The sequence below is a fragment of the Engystomops pustulosus genome, chromosome 2 (assembly GCF_040894005.1).
Source record: "Engystomops pustulosus chromosome 2, aEngPut4.maternal, whole genome shotgun sequence".
In the NCBI taxonomy this organism is placed as follows: Eukaryota; Metazoa; Chordata; class Amphibia; order Anura; family Leptodactylidae; genus Engystomops; species Engystomops pustulosus.
In genome coordinates, this window is record NC_092412.1 from 128,469,404 (window position 1) to 128,493,983 (window position 24,580).

Genomic DNA, 24,580 nt, shown 5'->3' on the forward strand with positions numbered 1-24,580 from the left:
AAGTGGTGCTCTGATCGCTTGTTCAAGCTCTTATTCCAATAACACAGTGTAATACAGATGTATTACACTGTGTTACAGCCGAGTCCTGCTAGGAGGTAGGACCCGCAGGGGAATCTCCAGGGTCTATGGCAGGGTCACATAGAAGCCGCTCTCCTGGTGACCCCCCCAGGATGATTCCTCCTCAGCCATCGCGCGGCACAGCTCACACAGGGGGAGGAGCTGGCTCGGGGGAGGAGAAGGTGCTGTGCTGTGCTGGGAGGTCAGGATCTGAATTCACTGCAGCTGTGCTGCTCAGTCTCTTGGTCCGGGACAATGCAGGGCACATCTCACCCTGCCGGGGCGGCAGGACAGAGGTAAAAAAACAGGACTGTCCCGTTGAAACCGGGACAGTTGGGAGGTGTGTAATAACATGTCCAGCAGCCTCCCTTCACTTATAAAATGCCCTGCAGCGGCCTCCCTTCACTAATAAAATGCTCTGCAGAGTCCTTCCTTTACTAATAAAATGCCCAGCAGCACCCTCCCCTCATTAATAACATGTCAAGCAGCGGCCTCCCTTCACTAATAAAATGTCCCAGCTAATAAAATGACCCTCAACTATATAATCAATACAAAATATCAAAATTTTATTAAAACATGATAATAGTACAAGAGCATCAATGTAAGCATAGAAATCACAAAAGCACATATCATAAGGAGAGACCGTAGGACAAATCACACTAACAATGACTGGCTAAAAAATGGGTAGATATAGAAGCTACCACAGCGTGAATGTGTACCTTGCAAGAGACTAGGGCCAAAGGACTATGAGGGCAATACCAGTTATAACATGTCCTCATAGGTGAAGAATTAATAGATAATAATGGCAAAGGTAAAACATAGGACAAAATAATACAACCCTACCAGCATCTGTAACAGCAATAGTCACAGCAATTGATTATATAGTTGCTGTACTCTCGCCCTTTTTTTGGTATGTAGTAGTGGCTTTTGAGCCGAGCGAGTAGGTCTATTTGGGTGATGACCCCCCTCTTTGAGGTTTCTCTTTTCTTTGGTCAGTTAATACAATGACATGTCCAGCAGCACCTTCCTCTCACTAATAACATGTCCAGCAGCGGCCTCCCTTCACTGATTAAATGTCCATCAGCGGCCTCCCTTCACTATTAACCTGTCCCAGCAGCAGCTTCTCCTCACTTAGAACAAGTCCAAGCAGCGAATTCCCATCACTAATAACATATCCCAGCAGTGGCCTCCCTTCACTACTAAAATGTCCCAGCAGCAGCCTTCCTTCACTAATAACATGTCCAGCAGCACCTTCCCCTCACTAATAACATGTCAAGCAGCACCTTCCCCTCACTAATAACATGTCAAGCAGCAGCCTCTGTTCACTAATAAAATGCCCTGCAGCAGCCTCCCTTCGCTGATAAAATGTCCATCAGCGGCCTACCTTCACTAATAACCTGTCCAAGCAGCACCTTCCCCTCACTAATAACATGTCAAGCAGCAGCCTCTGTTCACTAATAAAATGCCCTTCAGCGGCTTCCCCTCACTAATAACATGGCCCAGCAGTGGCCTCCCTTCACTACTAAAATGTCCCAGCAGCAGCCTCCCCTCACTAATAACATGTCCAGCAGCACCTTTCCATCACTAATAACATGTCAAGCAGCGGCCTCTGTTCACTAATAAAATGCCTTGCAGCGACCTATCTTCCCTCATAAAATGCCTTGCAGAGGCCTCTGTCCAATAATAAAAAGCCCTGCAGGGGGGGGCATGTACCTTATTTTTATGGTTGTTTGGGCAACTCTTCCCCAACAGCCATGGATACATAGTCCTTATCCATTTTTTGTGTGGGGGGTTGTGTGTGCCACAATATATACACACACCCCACCATCCGCCCCCAACCAAGAACAATGGATATGTAATATTTATATTCGGGCATATGTCAACCCCTCCCCACTCAATAAGTGTGTATTTATAAAAAAAAAAAAGAGGGTTCTTCCCTAAACCCCCACTCCCTCCTCAGTGCTACCCTATACTCCTTGTCAGAACCCCCTTTATGCTGAAAAGTTGGAATGATGTAATAAAACCTCAGATCTTTATCACAGCACATACAGTGTGACAGATAAAAAACTATCTTGTTGGATTCTTATTGCTGGGGGATACATTTACAAAGAAAACAGTGACACCTAGTGATTAAAATCTAAAAGTGCAAACTGCTAGATACCCAAGGTTCTGAGATAAAAGGTCAGACAAATATAAGATAAAGATAAATAAACAAAACTGAAGGGGGTCTAGGACTTATGTGACACCAGGACACCCACCATTTCTGAGATTTAAGGGGTCTTTTGCAAAGTGCTGATCGTGGTAAGGATTGTGCGGTTCTCTGTATTTGGAACTGCACAAATAATAAGATGATTTATTCAAATGAAATGTCATCTATTTCTACAAATTGATACATCCTCAGAATTACAGTTGTTCACATCCATGCATTACTACAGTTTGTTAGTCCTTTTCGCAAAGCCATTGTAATCTATAGTCGTTAAATGGATGACTTATCGATACCAAATGATGTTGTTAGGCACATAATGAATAGATATTTCTTTATCTAGGTCCTCTACATTCTTTAGTAAGACTTATAAGATCTGGAGGAGTGGTCCTTTGATACAATTATAAATCTAGCCTTAAACCGTCTGCTACAGGGTAAAGGGGGGGGGGGGTTGGAATGTTATGATGTTGTATTACTTTGGTCTTTTGTGTCATAGACTGTATGTTATAAAAAAAAAAAGTGTAAAAAACCACAATAAAAATGTTTTGATCAAATGGATGACTTATTTAACAGGTCATCTCATGAGACTAGCATAGCAAATTTCATGCATTATTTTTTTATTATTTTACCCATAATTGGAATTATGGCCGCTTCTAAGACCAAGTGAGGGGTGCAGCTGCCCAGGGTGCCCACCTGAAGGGACAACAGCAGGACAGAGAAGGTAGGCACACAAATTTTGGCATCCTGTAATTCATCCTCCCTCAAATTTTGTGGTCAGGAAACCTGAAGTAGCCTAGTAATTGGTGGAAATGACTGGAAATAAAATGAATTCAAAGAAGTTCCCAATAGTGTGTCTCCATAACAGTCCATAAAGAGGAGGGCATAAATGAAACACACAATCAGTACAAGGTCAGTAAATACAAAATGAAACAATATGGTGCATAGATCTTTACTGTAGAACACTCATGAAGGCATAATGTGAATACATTTTAGTGAAACATAAAAGTTCATTTTGGATTATAAAATAGAAAGAACAACTAGCAAAGCATTTATTACTGACTGCTGCATAGAAAGTTATTATCTCAAATACCTGATAATAAGAACTGACAAATAATCAAATTTGAAGAAAAAAACAGGCAAGAGCACCTTTCGTTGTTTCTTATACAGTGCATAAAGCAATACTGGCACTTCCGTAAATAAATGGACCCTACTGTAAAGTTCCATTATGTTCTGCCCCAGTTTCCAGTTTTAAAGCTGGGACTTTAAGATGGACTTTTTCTGTTGATATGAATGCTACCTTTTTCTCATAATATGCGGCTTCATTAATGAATGTTGGATAAACTACTGTTTCTCCATCGTAGAGCAAATCTTCTCCATTCATAGTGGTGAAGATAGGATGTCCAGGCTTCAAAGGAACATAATCCTTGTCCTAATTAAGAAGCATCATAAAAGTATTTTACTTATTAGATGTTTGAATATATTAAAAGTGCTTAAAGGAGTTTTACATAGGGGATAGGGGATAACAAGTTGATTGTGAGATTCTGACTGATTGGATGCCCACCAATAATGAGAACAGGTGTCCCTTTATCACTCATGGGTAGAGTGGCAGAAAGAGCATGCGTCCTGACATTCCCTTCAATAGTATGTGTGGGTATCAGAAATTGGCAGAGCACAGTACTTGACCATCTCTGACACTCCATTTCAATGTCTATTTCAGTGTCGGAGACAGCCTGTTGCTATGCTCAGCACTTTCTGACACTCCCATACTATTGAAACAAGCTTATAACAGGACTCTGGACTGCTAGTGGTTCCAGCAGATGGACCCCCCCCCCCCCCCAATCAGATTGTCCCTGACTTGAAAACTTGGGACAACCACTTTAAGCTATATGACATTTATTTAAAGGAAAAACGTATACAAACACAGCTATGACTAGGCTAATGACATACATGCACTTTTATTGCTGATCCCTTTTACTATGTACAGTGTACAGGAACTTTAGTTCATTTCTGTCCATGATAACGTTTGGCAGTTTTTGCTAATTTTCATAGAAAAATCTCAAATCTACTACAGCTATTAAAACTTCATGTGACACATTACTAAAGCAGTCTAAGCCACTATGATGCCCAAGAAGCTCCCAAGACAGTCTAAAAAATTGGCACAAATGATTAATCCCTCCATTTAGCTTTTTCCAGCTTTTAATGAAGAAGCATAAGCACCATACCTGCAGGCCACTGTGGATGAAAGCAGAGATTTCTCCATCAGAATCTCGTGGATAATCCACTCTGGATAAAACTCTGTATATATCTGTTTCAAAACTTGGAAACTCCTTTCCTTAAGGAATTAATATAACAAAAAAAACAACAACATTATACAATAAAAGGAGACAAATCAAGCAGGTAAACAGGTAGGGGGTAAACATGTGCAACACCCCTGCCAACGTAAAGGCAGGGTGGTGGTTGCGAATTGGCAGACTCCCCATGTCAGGACCTGTTAGGGAGATTGATCACCTCTCTAGGAAGTTTCAAGAACTGGGATATTGTGTAATTGCAGTTGCAGTTACTGCCTGGCAAAGCAACAGTTAATTGTTATATGTAATTGTCCAATGATGTTTCTGTCAGTTCTTAGGGCTGTTCAGTCTGTCTGCAGAGTCAAGCCAGAGTGAGCAGCACACTTCAGTGTTACCACAGCCATTAATCCCAGGAACTTCTACTGCCTCAGACCTACTGGTTAGCACCTAGACTTCAGCCCAGAACTGCCACCATCCGGACTCAATTCCTTCTTGTGGATAGGCTCTCCATGACTCCAGCTTAAGGATCTGCTGTTTTATAGTTTTGGCCGTTGCCTGCTGTTCAATAAAGAACTGTAAGTTCATTTGCACAATGTTGCCTCCGTCTGATCCCTGGATACAGGCTGCTTACCACCACGGGGTTGCCCATCCATTGCCCAGGGATTCAACCTACAGACATCTCAGGGGTTGCCCCAGGGAGAAATCATTGCAGCAACCTCTCCCTCCATATTTCTTGCACACCCCACCTGGAGATTTGCCAGGCTGTAGGTCAGCCCTCCGGTCCCCATACCAAGCACCATGACCACAGTGTGCCGGAGGCGGCACTAGCCAGTCACTCTGGTATTCTGGGCAGTGTTAGTGTCTGATAACTGTGGATGGGGAACAAGAGCCAGAAGACTGTAGGCGGAGGGTGCCTGATGGCTGTGGATCGAGGACAAGTGTTTTTCATAGGAAAATTTCCTTAATATTTTGTAATTAGGCAAGTAAATAATATTTTAATTTAGCAACCCTTTAGTTTATCTCCTTTATTGTGTTAACTCTAAAAGTAATTTCCTACCTTGATTAAAAAGGTCAATAAAGTCCAGACCACAATTAACTAGTTCTCTCATCCTAGACAACACATCTGCCCTGGTCACTCCTTGGGGTTGAGGTCCAAGTTCTAAACCTAAGAAGAAAAAAAATACACAAATGCAAATTTAATTCAGTTTTCCAGAGCAAATGTTTTCATCAACACCAGCTATAATTTAGGAGGAGTATAAATGCAAGTTTTTTTTTAAGTGGGTACTTAGAGGCCTTCAATTATGTAAAATGTATTGTGGGTCTAAGGCTATCTGTACATACAGCATAACGGATGTGGAAATCAGCAGATTTTCTTTTATGGGTTTTAGGTGATTTTGTGGTGACGAGGGGGAGGAGCTCAACCTTTTCACTGCTAAGGTTGATTTCCATATCAAGTTTTCTATGTACAAGCACTGAAACAGTTGCAACTTCCGTTGCATGACCAGATATTGCAACTATTTACCCCCTTATCCCAACTCCGCGCCAAAAAGGGCATAAAGAGCTGCTGCAGGGCTTTTCTGCTATAGTGTGTGGCAGGAATTGGACACCAGGCAGGACCTGCAATAGAATTGCTTGGCAGCGCAGCCACCGCTAGATACATTTAGAGTGCAGCTGGAGGGGTGGGGTGTAATTACACACATCAAGGAGGTTTTCTGCAGGATTTTGGCACCATAAACCAACAATTTTATTGCAGCTAGTGTTGGTTTTGCCTAGTGGCAGGGTCGTCCACAAGATGCTGATTTAATGTCTATGCTGAGGACTAAAAGCATTATATCTATAAAAACTGGACTGGACTATTTGGACTATCGAGAAAAACTGCACATGGATGACTATGCCTGATTAAAATGTTTGTCATTTTTTGCATTCCAAATGCTAATGAAAAATCATTATATTGAAATGCCAGTGTGCGAAAGGTTTATTTATATTTGAAGCCAATTGCAAAAAAGTTGAGGGAACCCCCTAATTAATAACATACTTATTTCAAATTAAATTAAAAAAAGTAATTCTCAAAATGTATACGGTTATTTGATTGACAAAGACAAAAGTTTGGTAAATATCCATTGCGGCTTCTTAGTGCATATGGGGGCTCATTTACTAAGGGTCCGTCGGACGCACTTTCGTTGGGTTTCCCGCCAATTTCCATTTTGCACCGAAATGCCCCGGGATTGTGGCGCACGCAATCAGATTTTGGTACATCGGCACCAGATTGCACGCGACAGAAATCCAGGGGCGGGCCCTCGGACAACCCGACGGATTCGGACAAACAGCAGAATTTTAAAACACGATTGTGTCGCAAGATCAAGCACTCACGTGCACCAGGAAGAAGAAGGTGAACTCCGACGTAAGTAAATCTGCCCCATGGTTTAAGAACAGCTAACTCCTAGTTACAAAATTCTCAGCCCACTGTGATCTCTGGTGAAGCTCTCTGGATGCTGGTAATTTACTGAACTTTAGCCCCTAGCAACATGGTCAATATAAGAGTCATCACAGGTGTCTGCAATGAAGGTTTATTGTGAAAGAGTAACTGTCATTTCAGATGAGTTTCTAATATGCTTCATTAAGAAATTCTACTTCTCTTGTAAAGAAATAGGCTGTAATCTGCCCCTTAGTTACAAGGTTAATTCTATGTTGCTATGGCACATCTGTCTACAAGATTGAAGACAGGTTATTTGCTTTATCCCTGGCTGAAGTATGCTATGAGCATTATAGTCAAACATCAACCTGTAAGTGAAGGGGTTAATCCTCCCATCTCAGTGCTGTATAAAAACAGGGAGATTAGATGTGAGCTCATGCAGCTTCCCCAGACACAGGCTATTCAGGCTGGAATAGGCATCTCTATGGGAGGGAGTAGCATATATTTTTTTACAAATTAATCTAAGTTAATGAAGTATATTAGAAAAACATTGACCACATCCCCCCACACACAATATAAAAATTATTATTATCTTAAACAACAGTTACTCTATAACCCCTTAACAACTTGGCCCTTTTTAGTTTTTTCACCTTCATTTTTCACTCCCCACCTTCAAAAATCTATAACTTTTTTATTTTTCCACATAAAGAGCTCTGTGACAGCTTATTTTTTGCGTGACAAATTGCACTTCATAGTGACGGTATTTAATATCCCATGCCGCTTACTGGGAAGTGGTAAAAAGATTCAAATGCAGTGAAAATGGGGAAAAAATGCATTTGCGACGTTTTCTTGTGGGCTTGCATTTTACAGCTTTCACTGTGCGCCCCAAATGACAGGTCTACTTTATTCTTTGGTTTGACGCGATCATGGGGATAACAAATTTGTATAGGTTTTATAATGTTTTCATACATCTACAAAAATTAAAACCTACTGTACAAAAATTTTTTTTTTTAATTTTGCCATCTTCTGGCCCCAATAACTTTTTCATACTTTGGTGTATGGAGCTGTGGGTGGTGTCATTTTTGCAACTTTTGATGGTGTTTTCATTGCTATAATTTTTCGCACTGTCCGATCTTTTGATCACTTTATTGATTTTTTTATATTTTTCAAAATGGCAAAAAAGTGCCATTTTCGACTTTTGGCGCTATTTTACGCTACGGGGTAAAAGGCAGTGAAAAAAACATTATTATATTTTGATAGATCAGGCAATTTCGGACGCGTCAATACCTAATGTGTTTATGATTTTTACTGTTTTTTAATATCAGTTCTAGGGATCTGAATTTTTAGGTTTTTTTATTATAATTTTTTTTTACTTTTACTATTTTACTATTTTTCAGACTCCCTAGGGTACTTTAACCCTAGGTTGTCTGATTTATCCTATCATATACTGCCATACTACGGTATGGCAGTATATGCGGATTTTCCTCCTCATTCATTACAATGTGCTGATAGCTTAGAGAAGGCAAAGATAGAATAGAGCAATTCTTACACAGTGAATGTTTTCCTATATTCTGGAGGTAAACATTATCCTTCTTTGGTATATCGATGAGGTAGTTATAACATGGCATAGATTGACTCCCACTGCTGCTCTAAAATAGAGAGATTTTAATAGAAACTACATAGTTTTTTATGGCTTTACATCACCATCTTGGATCACATGGTCATACAAGTTCAAGTACAATATTATAAATGTATTACATCTTTTTTACTATTATGTGTTATTATTAATCAGTAGATCTAAATAAAAGTAATCATTTACATGGAATTTCAGCATATATAGTGGGAACATGGTCCAACTTTCCATTTAAAAGAATTTACCAGTCTCATATATCTCATAAAGATTTGTGTCAGTGCACGCTCTCAACACAACAAGAAATTGCCAATCACTGACAATTGCAAGTACACATAGTCACTGCAGCTAGTAATTGTTTCCAGACTTTTCCCAGCTTTTTTTCTTATTTGTTGGGACAGAATCTTGGGAAAAGAATGGCTAATTGCTAAAGGAAAAATGTATATATACTTTATTAAATGGTGTTTTTCTTAAATTAAAAATAGAAACCATACAGTACTTCTTGGTTTCTAGCCTCCTTGTTGGGGGTCTTGTAACACACACTCGGGTCACATCCTCTATGTCACAAGTGCCTTAGACTAGAAGGACTAGAGAAACGCGGGAATGGGGAGTTTGTCCCCCCAGACCTCCCCAGAGTTTTCTAAATTTTTTTTTAAAACAAAATTCACATATCATGACTTGATGCACTTCTTTATTAAGAAGCTTATGTACCAGAACCATCCCCCCTATCTTCATACTAGAAGCTGGAGAAGATTTAAACTATAATTTATGCTGTTTACTAAAACATACTATCCAAGATTTGGTGGGTCGTGGGTGTCCATGCACCACCTCTTAAAAGAAATCTACCATAAAAATCAAGCATGATAAACCAGTGACACTCATAGATCCAGGCTTAATGACTGTGGTAATCTTCTTATGTTTGTTATCTATGGCCTCTTTCCTTTTAAAATCAACTTTTAAAATTATGCTAACAAACCTAAAGGGCTCCTGGAGCAGTTTCCAAAGCCCCCCCTCCGACTCTTTCAGCACTTCCTACCTCCATCTGCCTGATGTAATCTCACCACTGCAGAGGAAGTTTCAGCACACAGTGGGGGGGGGGGGGCATTACCGGCATAATGTAAAAGTTGTTTAGAAGGGGGTGTGGCAGGGTAGCTGCCACTATAGTAGTTTTTGGTATAGAATGAATATGTTGCTGGATGGATGTGGGAAAGCTGGCTGTTTGCCACTAATAATGATTAATTTGTATCCAGCTGGAAGTCCTGCATAACTACCTGGTGCTGACTTCTCAGATTGGCTCCACCCTGGGGAAGAGACAGACTACGTCAAAGGCCTGTGGAGCTGTGGCAGTGAACTGATACTGTGAGTTTTTGGGGTGCCTGTTGAGGTAGGGAACCTCGATGTTTAGTTAGTGCCGAAGAGGCTTAGGCTTTATTTTTGCTGTTTTGTTTACTTTGTTTTACTGCCAAATAAAACTGGCTGAGGTCAGTTGCACCCATGTCGCACAGTGTGGACAGTGACATTACTTGTGTGTTGGTGAATTGTGCCCGTCTACCTCGGATAACGTTTTAATGGCATTAGATTTATCAAAATGTAACATTAACATTAACATTAATGTAGAAATGCATATGGAGAAAGAATGTGGCAGGACAAGCAGGGACATTTGACCCTAATCATTGCAAAGCACCTATTGGTAGGTAGTGAGTGACATAGGTATAATGTATTCATATTGTGGTTTGCTATGAGATGATACCGCCCAGCAGGAAGTAACCACATCCTCTCACTGCCTTAGGCTGCATTCGCAGGTTCGCTGCCATGGAGAAGAGGAGTGGTGACCCCTACTCTCTCCGTAGCGATGAATGGCACACTGCGCTGTAACATCTAGTGAGCTTCCTGCTGACCTGGTGTCTTAATGTGATCAATTGTCACTGTCACTGTAGTCCTAGTGCCTCCTGCTCATAGGATATCAAAACGGAAAACCAAAACAAAGGGCAACACCTCCATAGACACACACAATGGGAGGAGTAGAGCAGGAAGGGAGAAAAGACATAGTAAAGAAAGGAAGAAAATGAGCAAATGGATGACAAGAAACCCATCGGTCTAGCCTAAGGCCCCTTAGTGACCAACGTAGAAACCTTGATGGGCAGCCACTAAGGGGTTAAACACGAGCAATGGGCCCCACACGTGCATATATATCTCATATGGGCATCTGGTTCCACTGCCGCTAATGCCTCCATGCGAGACAAAATCAACATCTCCTAAGCCTACTCCTTAATGGTCGAGCAGGCCATGGAGCGCCAGTGCCGAGAGTTCACTGCTCTGGCTGCAATCAGACATAAACGTGGTTACCTGCATACCTGTGATTTGCATATAAGCTGCAAACAGCTGGTCCCTGCACTGCTGGAACACACCACAGGTCCACCAGATATGCAGCATGTGTCCCCACACCGTGCCACAGCACCAGCACAAGTCCAAGACAGGTGGAAAGGCCATGTGGAGTACTGTCGACACCTGGTACTGTATAGATTCCATCTTGTATCCCTTCTCCTGGTACCCATTTCTCGCTCACAGCTCCTGACAAATGGAAGCTCTGATATGTCTGGTGACAGAAGTGAGTAAATCTGCGAGATGACATGTGTTGGAGGGGAATCTGACCAAAACATGCCCTAAAATGCTGTGAGGGGCTCAACTAAGGCCATGCTTGCGCCAGCACAAGCTATATAGGATCTGAGTTGGGAGTATTCAAACCATGATGGCTTACAAGTGTCTGGACGTGAATGGAAATCGCCAAGGGGGGGTAAGGGAGAGCCCTGCAGTATGTCGTAAAGCCTAGGATCCCCCAAGATTCCCCATCCTAAAAATGACAACCTAGACATTACCGGGGGAAACCCAGGATTTCGGAAGGAAATGGGCTAAATTGTCAAGAGAGCCTCCCTTTAGAGATTACCAATCTCCACGTCCTTAGAGTGTCTTGCACAAGTGTCAGGTTCTGTCTTTTCCCTGTGTACTGGGTGCCTATTGCTGTCTTTCGGGACGTATATGCTGCTGCAAACTTGCGGCCATATATGCGTCCCCACAACAGCAGTGTGAATGTAGCCTAAGCTTGATGACACATTTACCATTGTTTCACGCTATCTATAGTTCTCACCTGCAAGTAGTTAGCTAAATGCAATGACATAATGTCCTCTGCTGAGCAGCGTAGAAGTGTGGCCCCCATGTGGGAAGTTGTATTGTGCAAATCAAAGATAAAATCATACAGACACGATCCAGAGCCATATTTCTGATACAGTTCTCTCACTCGTATAAACTCATATGGATCACTCTCCGATTCTGGTGATCTGAAAAGAGAAGACATAAACTGGTGAACTGCTTTTTTCTTACAGAAAATTAGCTTTTAAATAGAAAGTTCCTGCTTACTACAGAAGTGCTGAAGGAGCAGAGGGAGGGTGAGCCTGTATAGCCAGATCACAGAGAGGCTAGGGGCTCATTTGCATAATTTCTATAAATTCTATTTAGAAGGAAGGAGATCATGGATTACTAATATAAGAAGATAATCACAGTCACTGTGCCTGGCTCTATGAGTAAGTATCCCTGGTTTATCATGCTGGATTTTGATGGTAGATTTAATTTAACTCCATAAAGGGAAATGTAGATAATAAATTTGGATTTTGAGACCCAATGGAGTAAACTAAGCACAGAAGAATACTAGAATATATATTGGCAGACACTTTGCATGCACATCAGGTAATTACACAAAGTAGTAAGGTTAAAGTGTAGCTTTCAATAAAATTTTGTAAATGAATAGTGCAGAGGATAATAATGAACCTTGTACTATACTTTAATTAAAAAAAAAAAGTTTAAATTTCTGCTTTTGTAAATAAAAAAAATACAAGGCACATCACCCAAATCTTTCAACTAGCATGAAGTACCATATATACTTGTGTATAAGCCGAGTTTTTCAGCTGAAAATTCTCAACTCGGCTTATACACGAGTCAATAGCCAGCCCAGCAGTTTAAAAAAAAAACTTCACCCTCAGGTGGCCCCGGTGGCCCCTTCTATCTTCTTCTGTCTTCTGCAGGGCGCCGCCATGTTCTTCTCCCGTCATACTAAGCGCCTGCAGGCCGGCAGGCGGAGCCCTGCGGGAGACAGAAGAGGACCCGGGCGGACATCGGGGGAGCAGCGCGGACATCGGGGGAGCAGCACTGCGCATCGGGGCCACCGGAGGGTGAGTATATGTTTTTTGGTGTTTTTTTAGTGCTGGGCTGGCTGGATACTAGTGGGGGCAGGCTGTATACTACAGGGGGCAGGCTGGGCTGGCTGTATACTACAGGGGGCAGGCTGGGCTGGCTGTATACTACAGGGGGCAGGCTGGGCAGGCTGTATACTACTGGGGGCAGGCTGGGCTGGCTGTATACTACTGGGGGCAGGCTGGGCCGGCTGTATACTACTGGGGTCAGGCTGGGCCTGGCTGTATACTACTGGGGTCAGGCTGGGCCTGGCTGTATACTACTGGGGTCAGGCTGGGCCTGGCTGTATACTACTGGGGTCAGGCTGGGCCTGGCTGTATACTACTGGGGTCAGGCTGGGCCTGGCTGTATACTACTGGGGTCAGGCTGGGCCTGGCTGTATACTACTGGGGTCAGGCTGGGCCTGGCTGTATACTACTGGGGTCAGGCTGGGCCTGGCTGTATACTACTGGGGTCAGGCTGGGCCTGGCTGTATACTACTGGGGTCAGGCTGGGCCTGGCTGTATACTACTGGGGTCAGGCTGGGCCTGGCTGTATACTACTGGGGTCAGGCTGGGCCTGGCTGTATACTACTGGGGTCAGGCTGGGCCTGGCTGTATACTACTGGGGTCAGGCTGGGCCTGGCTGTATACTACTGGGGTCAGGCTGGGCCTGGCTGTATACTACTGGGGTCAGGCTGGGCCTGGCTGTATACTACTGGGGTCAGGCTGGGCCTGGCTGTATACTACTGGGGTCAGGCTGGGCCTGGCTGTATACTACTGGGGTCAGGCTGGGCCTGGCTGTATACTACTGGGGTCAGGCTGGGCCTGGCTGTATACTACTGGGGTCAGGCTGGGCCTGGCTGTATACTACTGGGGTCAGGCTGGGCCTGGCTGTATACTACTGGGGTCAGGCTGGGCCTGGCTGTATACTACTGGGGTCAGGCTGGGCCTGGCTGTATACTACTGGGGTCAGGCTGGGCCTGGCTGTATACTACTGGGGTCAGGCTGGGCCTGGCTGTATACTACTGGGGTCAGGCTGGGCCTGGCTGTATACTACTGGGGTCAGGCTGGGCCTGGCTGTATACTACTGGGGTCAGGCTGGGCCTGGCTGTATACTACTGGGGTCAGGCTGGGCCTGGCTGTATACTACTGGGAGCAGGCTGGGCTGGCTGTATACTACTGGGGTCAGGCTGGGCCTGGCTGTATACTACTGGGAGCAGGCTGGGCTGGCTGTATACTACGGGGGGCAGGCTGGGCTGGCTGTATACTACGGGGGGCAGGCTGGGCTGGCTGTATACTACAGGGGGCAGGCTGGGCTGTCTGTATACTACAGGGGGCAGGCTGGGCTGTCTGTATACTACAGGGGGCAGGCTGGGCTGTCTGTATACTACAGGGGGCAGGCTGGGCTGTCTGTATACTACAGGGGGCAGGCTGGGCTGTCTGTATACTACAGGGGGCAGGCTGGGCTGTCTGTATACTACAGGGGGCAGGCTGGGCTGTCTGTATACTACAGGGGGCAGGCTGGGCTGTCTGTATACTACAGGGGGCAGGCTGGGCAGGCTGTATACTACTGGAGGCAGGCTGGGCTGGGTGTATACTACTGGGGGCAGGCTGGGCTGGCTGTATACTACTGGGGTCAGGCTGGGCTGGCTGTATACTACTGGGGTCAGGCTGGGCTGGCTGTATACTACTGGGGTCAGGCTGGGCTGGCTGTATACTACTGGGAGCAGGCTGGGCTGGCTGTATACTACGGGGGGCAGGCTGGGCTGGCTGTATACTACAGGGGGCAGGCTGGGCTGTCTGTATACTACAGGGGGCAGGCTGGGCTGTCTGTATACTACAGGGGGCAGGCTGGGCTGTCTGTATACTACAGGGGGCAGGCTGGGCTGTCTGTATACTACAGGGGGCAGGCTGGGCTGTCTGTATACTACTGGGGGCAGGCTGGGCTGTCTGTATACTACTGGGGGCAGGCTGGGCTGGCTGTATACTACTGGGGGCAGGCTGGGCTGTCTGTATACTACTGGGGGCAGGCTGGGCTGGTTGTATACTACAGGGGTCAGGCTAGGCTGGCTGTATACTACAGGTGGCAGGCTGGGCTGGCTGTATACTACAGGAGGTAGGCTGGGCTGGTTGTATACTACAGGGGGTAGGCTGTATACTACAGGGGGCAGGCTAGTCGGGCTGTATACTACTGGGGGCAGGCTGGGCTGGCTGTATACTACTGGGGGCAGGCTGGGCTGGCTGTATACTACTGGGGGCAGGCTGGGCTGGCTGTATACTACTGGGGGCAGGCTGGGCTGGCTGTATACTACAGGGGCAGGCTGGGTGTATACTACTGGGGACTTGCTGGCAATATACTGGGGGGGGGGGTCTGTGATCAATGCATTTCCCACCCTCGGCTTATACTCGAGTCAATGGGTTTTCCCAGTTTTTGGTGGTAAAATTGGGGGTCTTGGCTTATACTCGGGTTGGCTTATACTCGAGTATATACAGTACAAAGTGTCACTAGAAAATCTAGGTTACTACAAATCTATTTTTCTCATTTTGCTACATTTTTTTAAGTTTTTTTGGCTTGGAATACACATACATTTATATATTATGTATTCAACCACACACAGTTTTAGAGATGTCATTACAGGAGGAGGAAAGGCAATGGAAACATCCACATAGGAAGTAACTACTGCATGCAAATATTTAATCACTGTGTGTATTTTTTATTTGCTGTGACATCATTGTGTACTTTATCCCTGCAATGTGACATCACTAAATTTTAGGAGATCACTTTGTGCATTGACGCTACATTGTGACATCATTATTAACATTCTTCCTTCCCACATGTGGAGGTAAAAGTTCTGTGCTGCATGAAGTGAATAACCCAGACTGCAGAACTATCATGTCCAGCTTCTGGCACCGGCTCACAAGCAGAGCAGGTGCAAGAAACTGCGGGTGTTTCAGCTGCATATTACAGTGGGTATCCTCCCGTAGCTCTCAGTCAGAGATTACCCCAATGCACACCGCAGGCTGCATAATCTGTACGATGTATCCTACCGTCAGATCTCTGTTTCGTACTTACTGCAACTAACTGAGTATGCATTACAAAAAAAATAGGTTATAACCTTTAAAATGTGACAATGCAAATCTGTTATTAATGGCGCTCCTCCACTGCAATACCCTGCCATGTGCCCATACAGTAGTTTACCATCACATATCGAGTACTGGCACACTCAAGATATTGGTTATCAAACTTTTCAGTGACTTTTCTCAATTAATCCATGGCAAATGTGCAATCATTGAGACAAAATGAATGCATTCTCCAAAAAATATTCTAAATTGCACCTCCATTTTGTTTAAACTCCTGTGAAACAAGTAAAGGGAATTCCTAGAAGTTGTTTTATATGTGTTGAGGGGTGTAGTTTCTATCATGTAATTCATGGGGTTTTTGATATTATTTAAGCCACTCAAAGTCACCTGAAAGCTGACCGGTCCCTAAAAACAAAAGATTTGGCGAATTTCATGAAAATGTAAGAAATTGCACCCAAGTCTCATAACATCCTAAAAAAATGAAAGGATGCATAAAAACAATGACAACATAAAGCTGACATTCAGGAAATATTTGTTAAGTTATTTGATTGTATCACTATCTTCCTGTTTAAAATCAAATTTACATTTTTACTAAACGCAGAAGGTATCACATTTTCAACTTAAAAACTTTAAAATTCCATGTCTCAAGAGAAAATAATTTTGCAATCACCATGATATGTAATGGCATTCCATAGTTATAACCACATAGTAACACATGTCAGATTCTAAAAGTAGGGCCTGGTGTGCAAGGTGAAAACTGGCTTTGCTGTCAAAATACAATCTGGGCAGAATGGGGTGGGGCTTGGCCCGATTGCATACATACACTTCAACAGATATGCATACAATCGATAACGATCGCCCAATGTTTTGCCTGTAAACAATGCAAAACACTAGGTGATCATTACAGATCGCATACGTTTATGTTGGAAACATCTGGATTGCGTTTTGAATGCAGCCTGAAACAAGTGAGCAGAGCAGGAGCAGCTGCATGCACTTTTAATTAAAAATATGCAATGTTTTTGCAGGGTTTTCTTGCATGACAGTCAACAGGCAAGTGAAGATCCACAAGAAATCTACCAAAAATGTATATGTATGGGTATTTCATGCAGATATTTTCTGGAAGTGATGAAAGGGAATGAAAAACAATATGCAATACACAGACACAGGACCTGATTTATTTATGTTTGAGTATTTTTAATACATGTCTAATTACTTATTTAAATGAATTGATTATCCAGCCCCTGCAGTTCTTTTACACACCAGATTTTTGGTCAGACTTAAATAGTTACTGTATATTGGTGTGGGGCTCCAATAGCCTTTAACCTTAAAGCAAACTCATCTTATTTTTTGTATGATGAAAAATGATACAATTTTCCAATACAGTTTCGGTAACAATTCCTCACAGTTTTCTATATCTCTGCTTACTGCCATTCTATGGAAGACCTCATTGTTAACTTTAGTGGACAGAAGACTGACCATGGTCACACAGGCGCACGGCTCGTAGTATGACAGGGAGTAATCAGAGCTGTGTGATATAACAAGTTGTCCACCTGTGTGACCATGGTCAGTTTTCTGTCCACTGGAAATAAAGAATGAAGCTTCCTATAGAATGACAGCAAGCACGGATCTAGAAAACCGTGAGGAATTGATACAGAAAGTATATTGGAAATTTGTATACGTTTTCATTATTCAAGCAATATCAATTACTCACTGAAATGGGAATACCCCTTTAACATAATACACAAGTCTGCATGACATGTGTGCAGATATAGTGGACCTATATGAAGGACATTTGTGCCGCAATATGTGATGTAATAAAGGCTCACCTTAGTATTTCCTCTGAAAAGCAGCGATTAAGGTCACTGTCAACGTAACGCACACATTTCTCAACAGCAAGTGGATTTGCAAGGCAAGGTTCAGCCACAAATGTTTTCCTCTGCAACTCCGAAGGCTCTTTTAGCCAGTGTTTAGCCAGAGCCACGCCTGACATCTCATTTCCATGTGTACCTCCAAAGATTACCACACGCGAGACTAGGGAACACTGACAGGCGGAGTTCAACATCTCTTTCTAGAATACAGCAAAGCATGGAACCTATTAACAGGGTAAAATATATGGTATATTGTCTAATAATATATAATAAACTATTGTAATAACATGTTATCTAAGGATGTTTCAAGACATTCTGGGGGAAATTAAATATGGCTTACCGACCCGATTCTGACTTACAAAACGGCAAACCAGAACTTCCACCTCATTTATCACACATTTAGTATAGCTGTGTGGCAAATATATTATTTACCTGCGCCAAATTAACCCTTTCCTTGCCATGTGTTTCTGAAAATTTTGTTGGATTATTGGCGTGCAAATAAATCCAAAATTACAGAATAAAGAATTGTACTAAATCCCAGAGAAACTATATATTTTTAGACAGCAGACACTTGTCCCATTTTCAAAATTGCATTAAGGAGTTTATAGACATAGGCACATTCATGCAATTTTGATTAAATTTGTAAAATTTAACTAAAAATGCTAAATAATTTTTTGTGATAGCAGAAATTACGGTATCCCCCAAACAGGAAATAAAATTCCTTCAAACCTCCTAAATGTTATAGATGAACATGTGTAAAGTTCATAGATATCATATGGTCATTTGTCATAGTCATATAGTCAAATCACAAACTGCAATAACCAAAAATCTGCTCTTCAGCTAAAAATGTAAAGACAGTTACAACCTACTAAATATAGCAATAAAAAGGAAAATGCACCCCAAAAACATATGTATATTTATAAAGCAGATGACCTGATGTCTTGATTAACAGTTGACATCCCATACCACCCTGTGTGACTTACATTTTTTTTTTTAATGCATGAAAATGCAGAGGTTTATACACAAAAGTGGATGAAAAAATTATAAGTTAAAAACAGAAACAAGAATTTACACTCCCAAAAGTGTATGTAAAGCCATGCAATATTCTGTTGTAATCACAAGTGTGGTAACAAAACATACAATGCATAAAATAAAAAAGCTCCTATCCTTTCAAAATATTTTTTTCAGAACACACAGCCCATGTATACAAAAATAAATTAATATTCACCTTTATGCAAATTTTCAGCGAATTGTAATACAATTAAAAAATTACATGAAAATTCAAAATTTACTTTAAAATAAGTACAGGCAGTCCCGTACTTAAGGACACCCGACTTACAGACGGACCCATCTGCCCACTGTGACCTTGGTGAAGCTCTCTGGATGCTTTACTTTAGTCCTAGACTGCAATGATCAGCTGTAAGGTGTCTGTATTGAAGCTTTATTGATAATTCTTGGTCCCAATACAGCAAAAATGTTGAAAATCCAATTGTCACTGGGGCAACAAAAAATGTTTTGCTCGGAACTACAATTATAAAATATACAGTTTCGACTTACATAGAAATTCAACTTAAGAACAAACCAATGGACCCCATCTTGTACATAACCCGGGGACCGCCTGTACAAATCCATACTATTTATATAAAGAAAATGTACTTTACTAAATAAAGTAACAGTAAGATGAGAGGAGTTCATACATACGCCATGTGTATATTCACCAAAATATGCAGCAAAGATAATGTTCATTCCATTTTTTTCTAAAGATTGTAATGAGTTTCACATGAATACCTTATATACTCAAGTATAAGCCTAGTTTTTCAGCACAAAAAATGTGCTGAAAAACCCAAACTCGGCTTATACTCGAGTCAAAAAAATAAATCAAAACTCACCTTTCCGGCGGCCCCCTTAGATCTTCTGTGCGATCCATCCGCTACAATGGTATTGTTGTGCTGCACAACGGGGGGGGGGGGGGGGGGTTATATACACTGGGGCAGGGCCTATCAGGCTATATACACTGGGGCAGGGCCTATCAGGCTATATACACTGGGGCAGGGCCTATCAGGCTATATACACTGGGGCAGGGGCTGGCAGGCTATATACACTGGGGCAGGGGCTGGCAGGCTATATACTGGAGAGGCTGTGACCAATGCATTTCCCACTCCCGGCTTATACTCGAGTCAATAGATTTTCCCATTTTTTTGTGGTAAAATTAGGGGCCTCGGCTTCTACTCGGGTCGGCTTCTACTCGAGTATATACGGTATATCATTTTACACTCGATTACACAACTAAGTCAAACAAAAACGATTTCTCTATAAACCAAGCTAATGATATTTTAGAGAGGTGTGGTGATATGCGCCATTGTATTAGCAGCACGATTACAGAACACCATAACTTAACAAAAACGCCACGTGTGTCACTGGCCTCATGGTACTAAAAGAACGATTTCGCATCCCTGCAATAGCTTCCTTTCACTATACAGACGGTCCCTTACTTAAGAACACCCGACTTACATACGACCCCTAGTTACAAATGGACCTCTGGATGTTGGTAATTTACTGTACTTTAGCCTTAGGCTACAATAAACAGCTATAACAGTTATCAAAGGTGTATGCAATTAAGCTTAATTTTTAATCCTGGTTCTTATCATAACCCAAAAGTTTTAAAATCCAATTGTCACAGAGACCAAAAAATATTTTGGGAGGAGTTACAATGATAAAATATACAGTTCCAACTTACATACAAGTCATACAGTCAGGATTTGGTCCAGGAGTTGATTGAGAGCTGCCAGGGAGAATTGCAGAGGTCCTGAAGAAGAAGGGTCAGCACTGCAAATATTGACTTGCTACATTAACTCATTCTGTCAATAAAAGCTTGTGTTACTCATAATATGATTGCACTTGTATTTCTGTATGTGATAAAAACATCTGACAAACACACATAAAAACCAGAGGGCAAAAGATCACGTGAAAATATAATATTTGTGTCATTCTCAAAACTTATGGCCATGACTGTAAGCTGTGTCATGTATTCCAGGCTCCATTTCTCTTAACCTAGCAGTGGAATTAATTTCATTAGAGAAGCTACTAGATGTTCCGGAGCTCCCTAGGCCACTCACCAGTCTTATGCTCTCCTGCATTCAAAAGTAGTAGACCTTTTTAGAAGTTCTTTCTGCAATTAAAAGATTACATCTCAGACCTCTCTGTTTAGGAATGGAAGGAAGTTGAATCATCCTTCTTTGACTCTTTGGTGAGCACAAGGTACCTGATCCTGACAGAATTTCTCCATCGTATCTATTAGATTCCTGAAAAAGTTAATCATATAGGCATTATGGATAATGACATTTGTTTCCACGGTCAGGCTGCTAGAGACCCCTTTCTTCACTGTGTATGGTCTTGCCACGGGATTCAGCTATTCTGCTCTGAAGTAATGGAATTTCTCAAACCCCAAAGGTTTATCTCCTCGGCATAATGAAAGATCTAGTGCATGTTCTCTACGATAAAATTTTGTTCCGTTTTGCCCTATATTATGCACGTAAGGTGAATGTTATGTCATTGAAGGAACAAAATACCCCTATTTTAAATCAATGGATTCTCCTGGTTAATAAATGTGTCCTTCCTTACTGCACAGTTTATATCAACAGAAGCTGTCCCCAAAAATATGACTTATGGGCCCGTTTGTGTGAAACTTTCCATACGACTGTGCGTCCCTGTATTTTGAATCCACTGAGGCTGGGGCATTTGGGGGGTGGGTTGGTGCATTGTGTGCGGTCGTTTTTTGCTGGTTATGTAATCAAACCACAATATTTCTTTTTGTATTATATTTTAGCAATGTTCTTGCTATTATGCCTTTCTAAAAAAAAAAAACAAAAAAAAAAAAACACAATGCATAAAAGCAAATTATAGATCAAGAGTATTTACACCTCTGGTGGGACATGTGACATACTGACAAAATTACAGAATGGTAGCTTCGACATGGTTCAAATCGACGGTTACTCTGGGTACCAAGGAAGCTTGCTTTGTTGTGCAAAATTTCACTAGTTACCACACTGCTGGCTGATGGAGAGAAATATCAATAACAATCACAACCTAAGTAAACTCTCTTGGAAGGAAGATGTTGGCACAGCAATGTTTGAATCTGACAGTTGCCCCTTTTTTCTTTCCACTCGATTTCCTTGGATAGGATCTAAGCTAAATCCTGACAGTGAAACTACTGAAACGGAACTTCACTGTGCAGTCATGATTCTGTGAAACAAAGCAAACAGTTTCTATCCCTTTTCCATGGCTGATAGCTCTTCTATTCTGTTGAAAAGAGATTTGACATTACCGGTTAACAAAGATGGTACAAACGCTCTCATACACCTATTGATTTTACGCCTCATACCCGGTAAAGGGTCTTCTGATGCCCAGTAGAACCGATAAATAGCAAAGCTTGGCTGGGTCATGATATACAGTACGATTGTTGATCCAAATTGTGCCCAATATTTGCTCCCAAAAAGTCCTGTAAAACACACTCTCGTTTTGTGCCACCATAAGCAATGATAGGTAAAGATGAATTATCAATCCTCCTTGTACTGGTAATTTGCGCTGTCCATGCTGTCCAATGTTGTCAGTGAACACAAAAAGAACAGGTTCTAAACTGACCACTGATCAGTGAATGCAACTGAAGTGTGAAAAAGCCTATTAAAAGAATAGTTTAGTAAGGCATCAGTGATTCCAGGAAGAGAAAAACAATCTGCAGTGAAGAAACACGGATGTGAAAAAACACGCCAATGTGAATACACGCTAATGCTGGATGCAGGCTAATCTATATACAGCACCTTGCAGATACCCATGAAACATGCAATATGACAGCCTCGGCCTCTATAGTAAAACAAACATTGTTTATCTACATTTCTGCTTCAAAGCCTAAATCACTGCATGTACTTCCATGAGCGAGATTTCTGTAATATGATGAGCACACGCCATGCGCTGCTTACCTCTCTCCGTGTCATGCCCTCAGTATTTTTGGTTCATAAGGCAATTGAGGTTTCCAAGTGCATTACTGGGTTACAGACATAAGAGTAACAGCTTCCTGCTTCACTCCGCCTCATCCCTCCCCTATAAACCTTGGACACTTTTCTCCTCAGCTGCAAAAGTGCTGAGTCAGTGCTGCAGTTTATATACCAGATAATCTGACTGAAGTGCTAGCATGCAGCTCACATTACCAATGCATAATACAATGTGGTCATGTAGGAACATTATATAGTGACACGTAGGCCTAGCCAGAGCCACAACACAGAGCAGACAAGAGGTAGGCGACTGTCCGGGTCACCACCATAGCTCAGGCTAGGGAGGGGATACACAGCCTTCATAGTCATCATGAGTGACTGTACAGCCACAGCCTTCCTCTCAATGTCCTGTGAATCTGCTGCCCGCCCTCTTCACTGACTTCATTGAGTCATAGGAAATGAGTGCAGCAGTCAGCACGGTCACCCCCAGGCCTCATCTCCTCCCAGCTCTGCACCACAGTCCCCACACCTGCTATGCCTGCCAGTCATTTTGTATTGTCATGGGCATGAGTTGTGGCCCATGCCAATGCCAGACAGGCTCACAGCCCTTGTATAGTGCCCACAAACAGTTTGTGTGCAGGAGGTCTTAGGCTATATTCACACTGCCGTTGCCCGCCCGTACCGTACCGTAGCGGGCAACGGCAGTGTACGGGGAGAGGAGGAGGAGGTGAGCGCAGCTCACCCCCGCCCCTCTCCATAGCAACCTATGGCGCACGGCCCCGTATTACGGGAAAAGATAGGACAGGTCCTATCTTTTTCCCGGGTACGGAACGGTACGGTGCCGCACGTGTGCGGCACCGTACCGCTCCCGTAGGGTGCCGTGCGCCCATAGGAGTGTATGGGGGACGTATATCGGCCGTATATACGTCCCCCATACGTTCGTGTGAATATAGCCTTAGACACTTTTTATATGGTGTTTAGGACTGCCTTCTCTAAGACGGGCAAAACTACGCTAGGTGTGCAGGTTTTTCAAAATTATGCAGGCACCTCTACGCCCATATGGCGGGGAAGTGGCGTAGTAGCTGTAAGAATCCAAATTCTTGCAATAAACTGGCGAAGAAGCAGTCATAAATCTCTTCCCCCCCGTGTAAGTGTAGGGGCAAAGTATTAGGTAATTTACCAATATACAAATAATAACAGTTCAGCACAGCTTGTAAAGTGAAGCCTCTTAGTTCAGAAAAGCCTTTTACCTCATCAGCTGACATTCCAGTCTATTTAAAAAAAAAAAAAAAAAAAAAACCCCAGATGGAGGGTCATGTGATCCTAACTGTCTGCGGCCACTCATCCTTCCAGGACCTTAAAGGAAATCTACCATCAAAATCAAGCAGGGGACACTTACTCATAGATCCAGGCACTGTCACTGTGTTAATCTTCTTGTATATATATTTTTTTTTATCCATGCACTCTTTCCTTCTAAAATAACCTTTTAAAATTATGCTGAGATAGAAGGGCTCCTGGGGGGTTTACCAAGCCTTTCTTTGCTGCAGAATAACAGGCTATTACACTGTGCTGAAGGGACCAGTAACACCCAATGCACCCCTCTGGCATATTAGCATAATATTGAATGTTGATTTTAGTAGGAAGGCAGCCATGTATAACAAATATAAAACTATTACCACAGTCACAGTGCCTGTATCTATGAGTAAGGTTAATGAGGCTTGACTTTGATGGTAGATTTCCTTTAAGGTGTAACTCCAAAATCAATGATTTTTACCAAACTGTCATACGTGATTACCACTTTAGAAACAGAATGATGTCCATATTGT

General features: G+C 42.6%; 1 protein-coding gene across 8 annotated transcripts; it reads right to left on the reverse strand.

Annotated features, from left to right (window-relative positions):
* Positions 1–657: 657 nt before the first annotated feature.
* On the reverse strand, positions 658–23,077 carry LOC140118437 (N-acyl-aromatic-L-amino acid amidohydrolase (carboxylate-forming)-like). Of its 8 annotated transcripts, none has more exons than XM_072136352.1 (9): positions 22,743–23,077; positions 21,029–21,068; positions 20,883–20,935; positions 17,725–17,966; positions 11,737–11,926; positions 8,511–8,610; positions 5,606–5,713; positions 4,483–4,592; positions 658–3,689 (listed from the first exon to the last, which is right to left on the reverse strand). In XM_072136352.1, the coding sequence occupies exons 3-9, from the start codon at positions 20,901–20,903 to the stop codon at positions 3,468–3,470; spliced, it is 993 nt and encodes a 330-aa protein (XP_071992453.1). In that variant the 5' UTR covers positions 20,904–20,935; positions 21,029–21,068; positions 22,743–23,077; the 3' UTR covers positions 658–3,467. The 8 variants fall into 8 exon arrangements, with proteins under 8 accessions (XP_071992453.1, XP_071992455.1, XP_071992452.1 ...); XM_072136354.1 differs by lacking the exon at positions 21,029–21,068 and adding an exon at positions 19,106–19,261 and having other exon boundaries at positions 22,743–23,076; XM_072136351.1 differs by lacking the exon at positions 21,029–21,068 and having other exon boundaries at positions 22,743–23,076.
* Between the last annotated feature and the right edge of the window lie 1,503 nt (positions 23,078–24,580).

What these genes read in the sequence shown, in the direction of transcription:
- LOC140118437 (XM_072136352.1), bottom strand. Translation starts at nt 20,903, where the DNA reads ATGCAGGAGAGCATAAGACTG. An exon ending in TGCAGGAGAGCATAAGACTG is followed by an intron (nt 17,967 to 20,882) that starts GTGAGTGGCCTA and finishes GCTGTATTCTAG; the next exon opens with AAAGAGATGTTGAACTCCGC. An exon ending in TATAGGAAAACATTCACTGT is followed by an intron (nt 5,714 to 8,510) that starts GTAAGAATTGCT and finishes TTTTCTTCTTAG; the next exon opens with GTTTAGAACTTGGACCTCAA.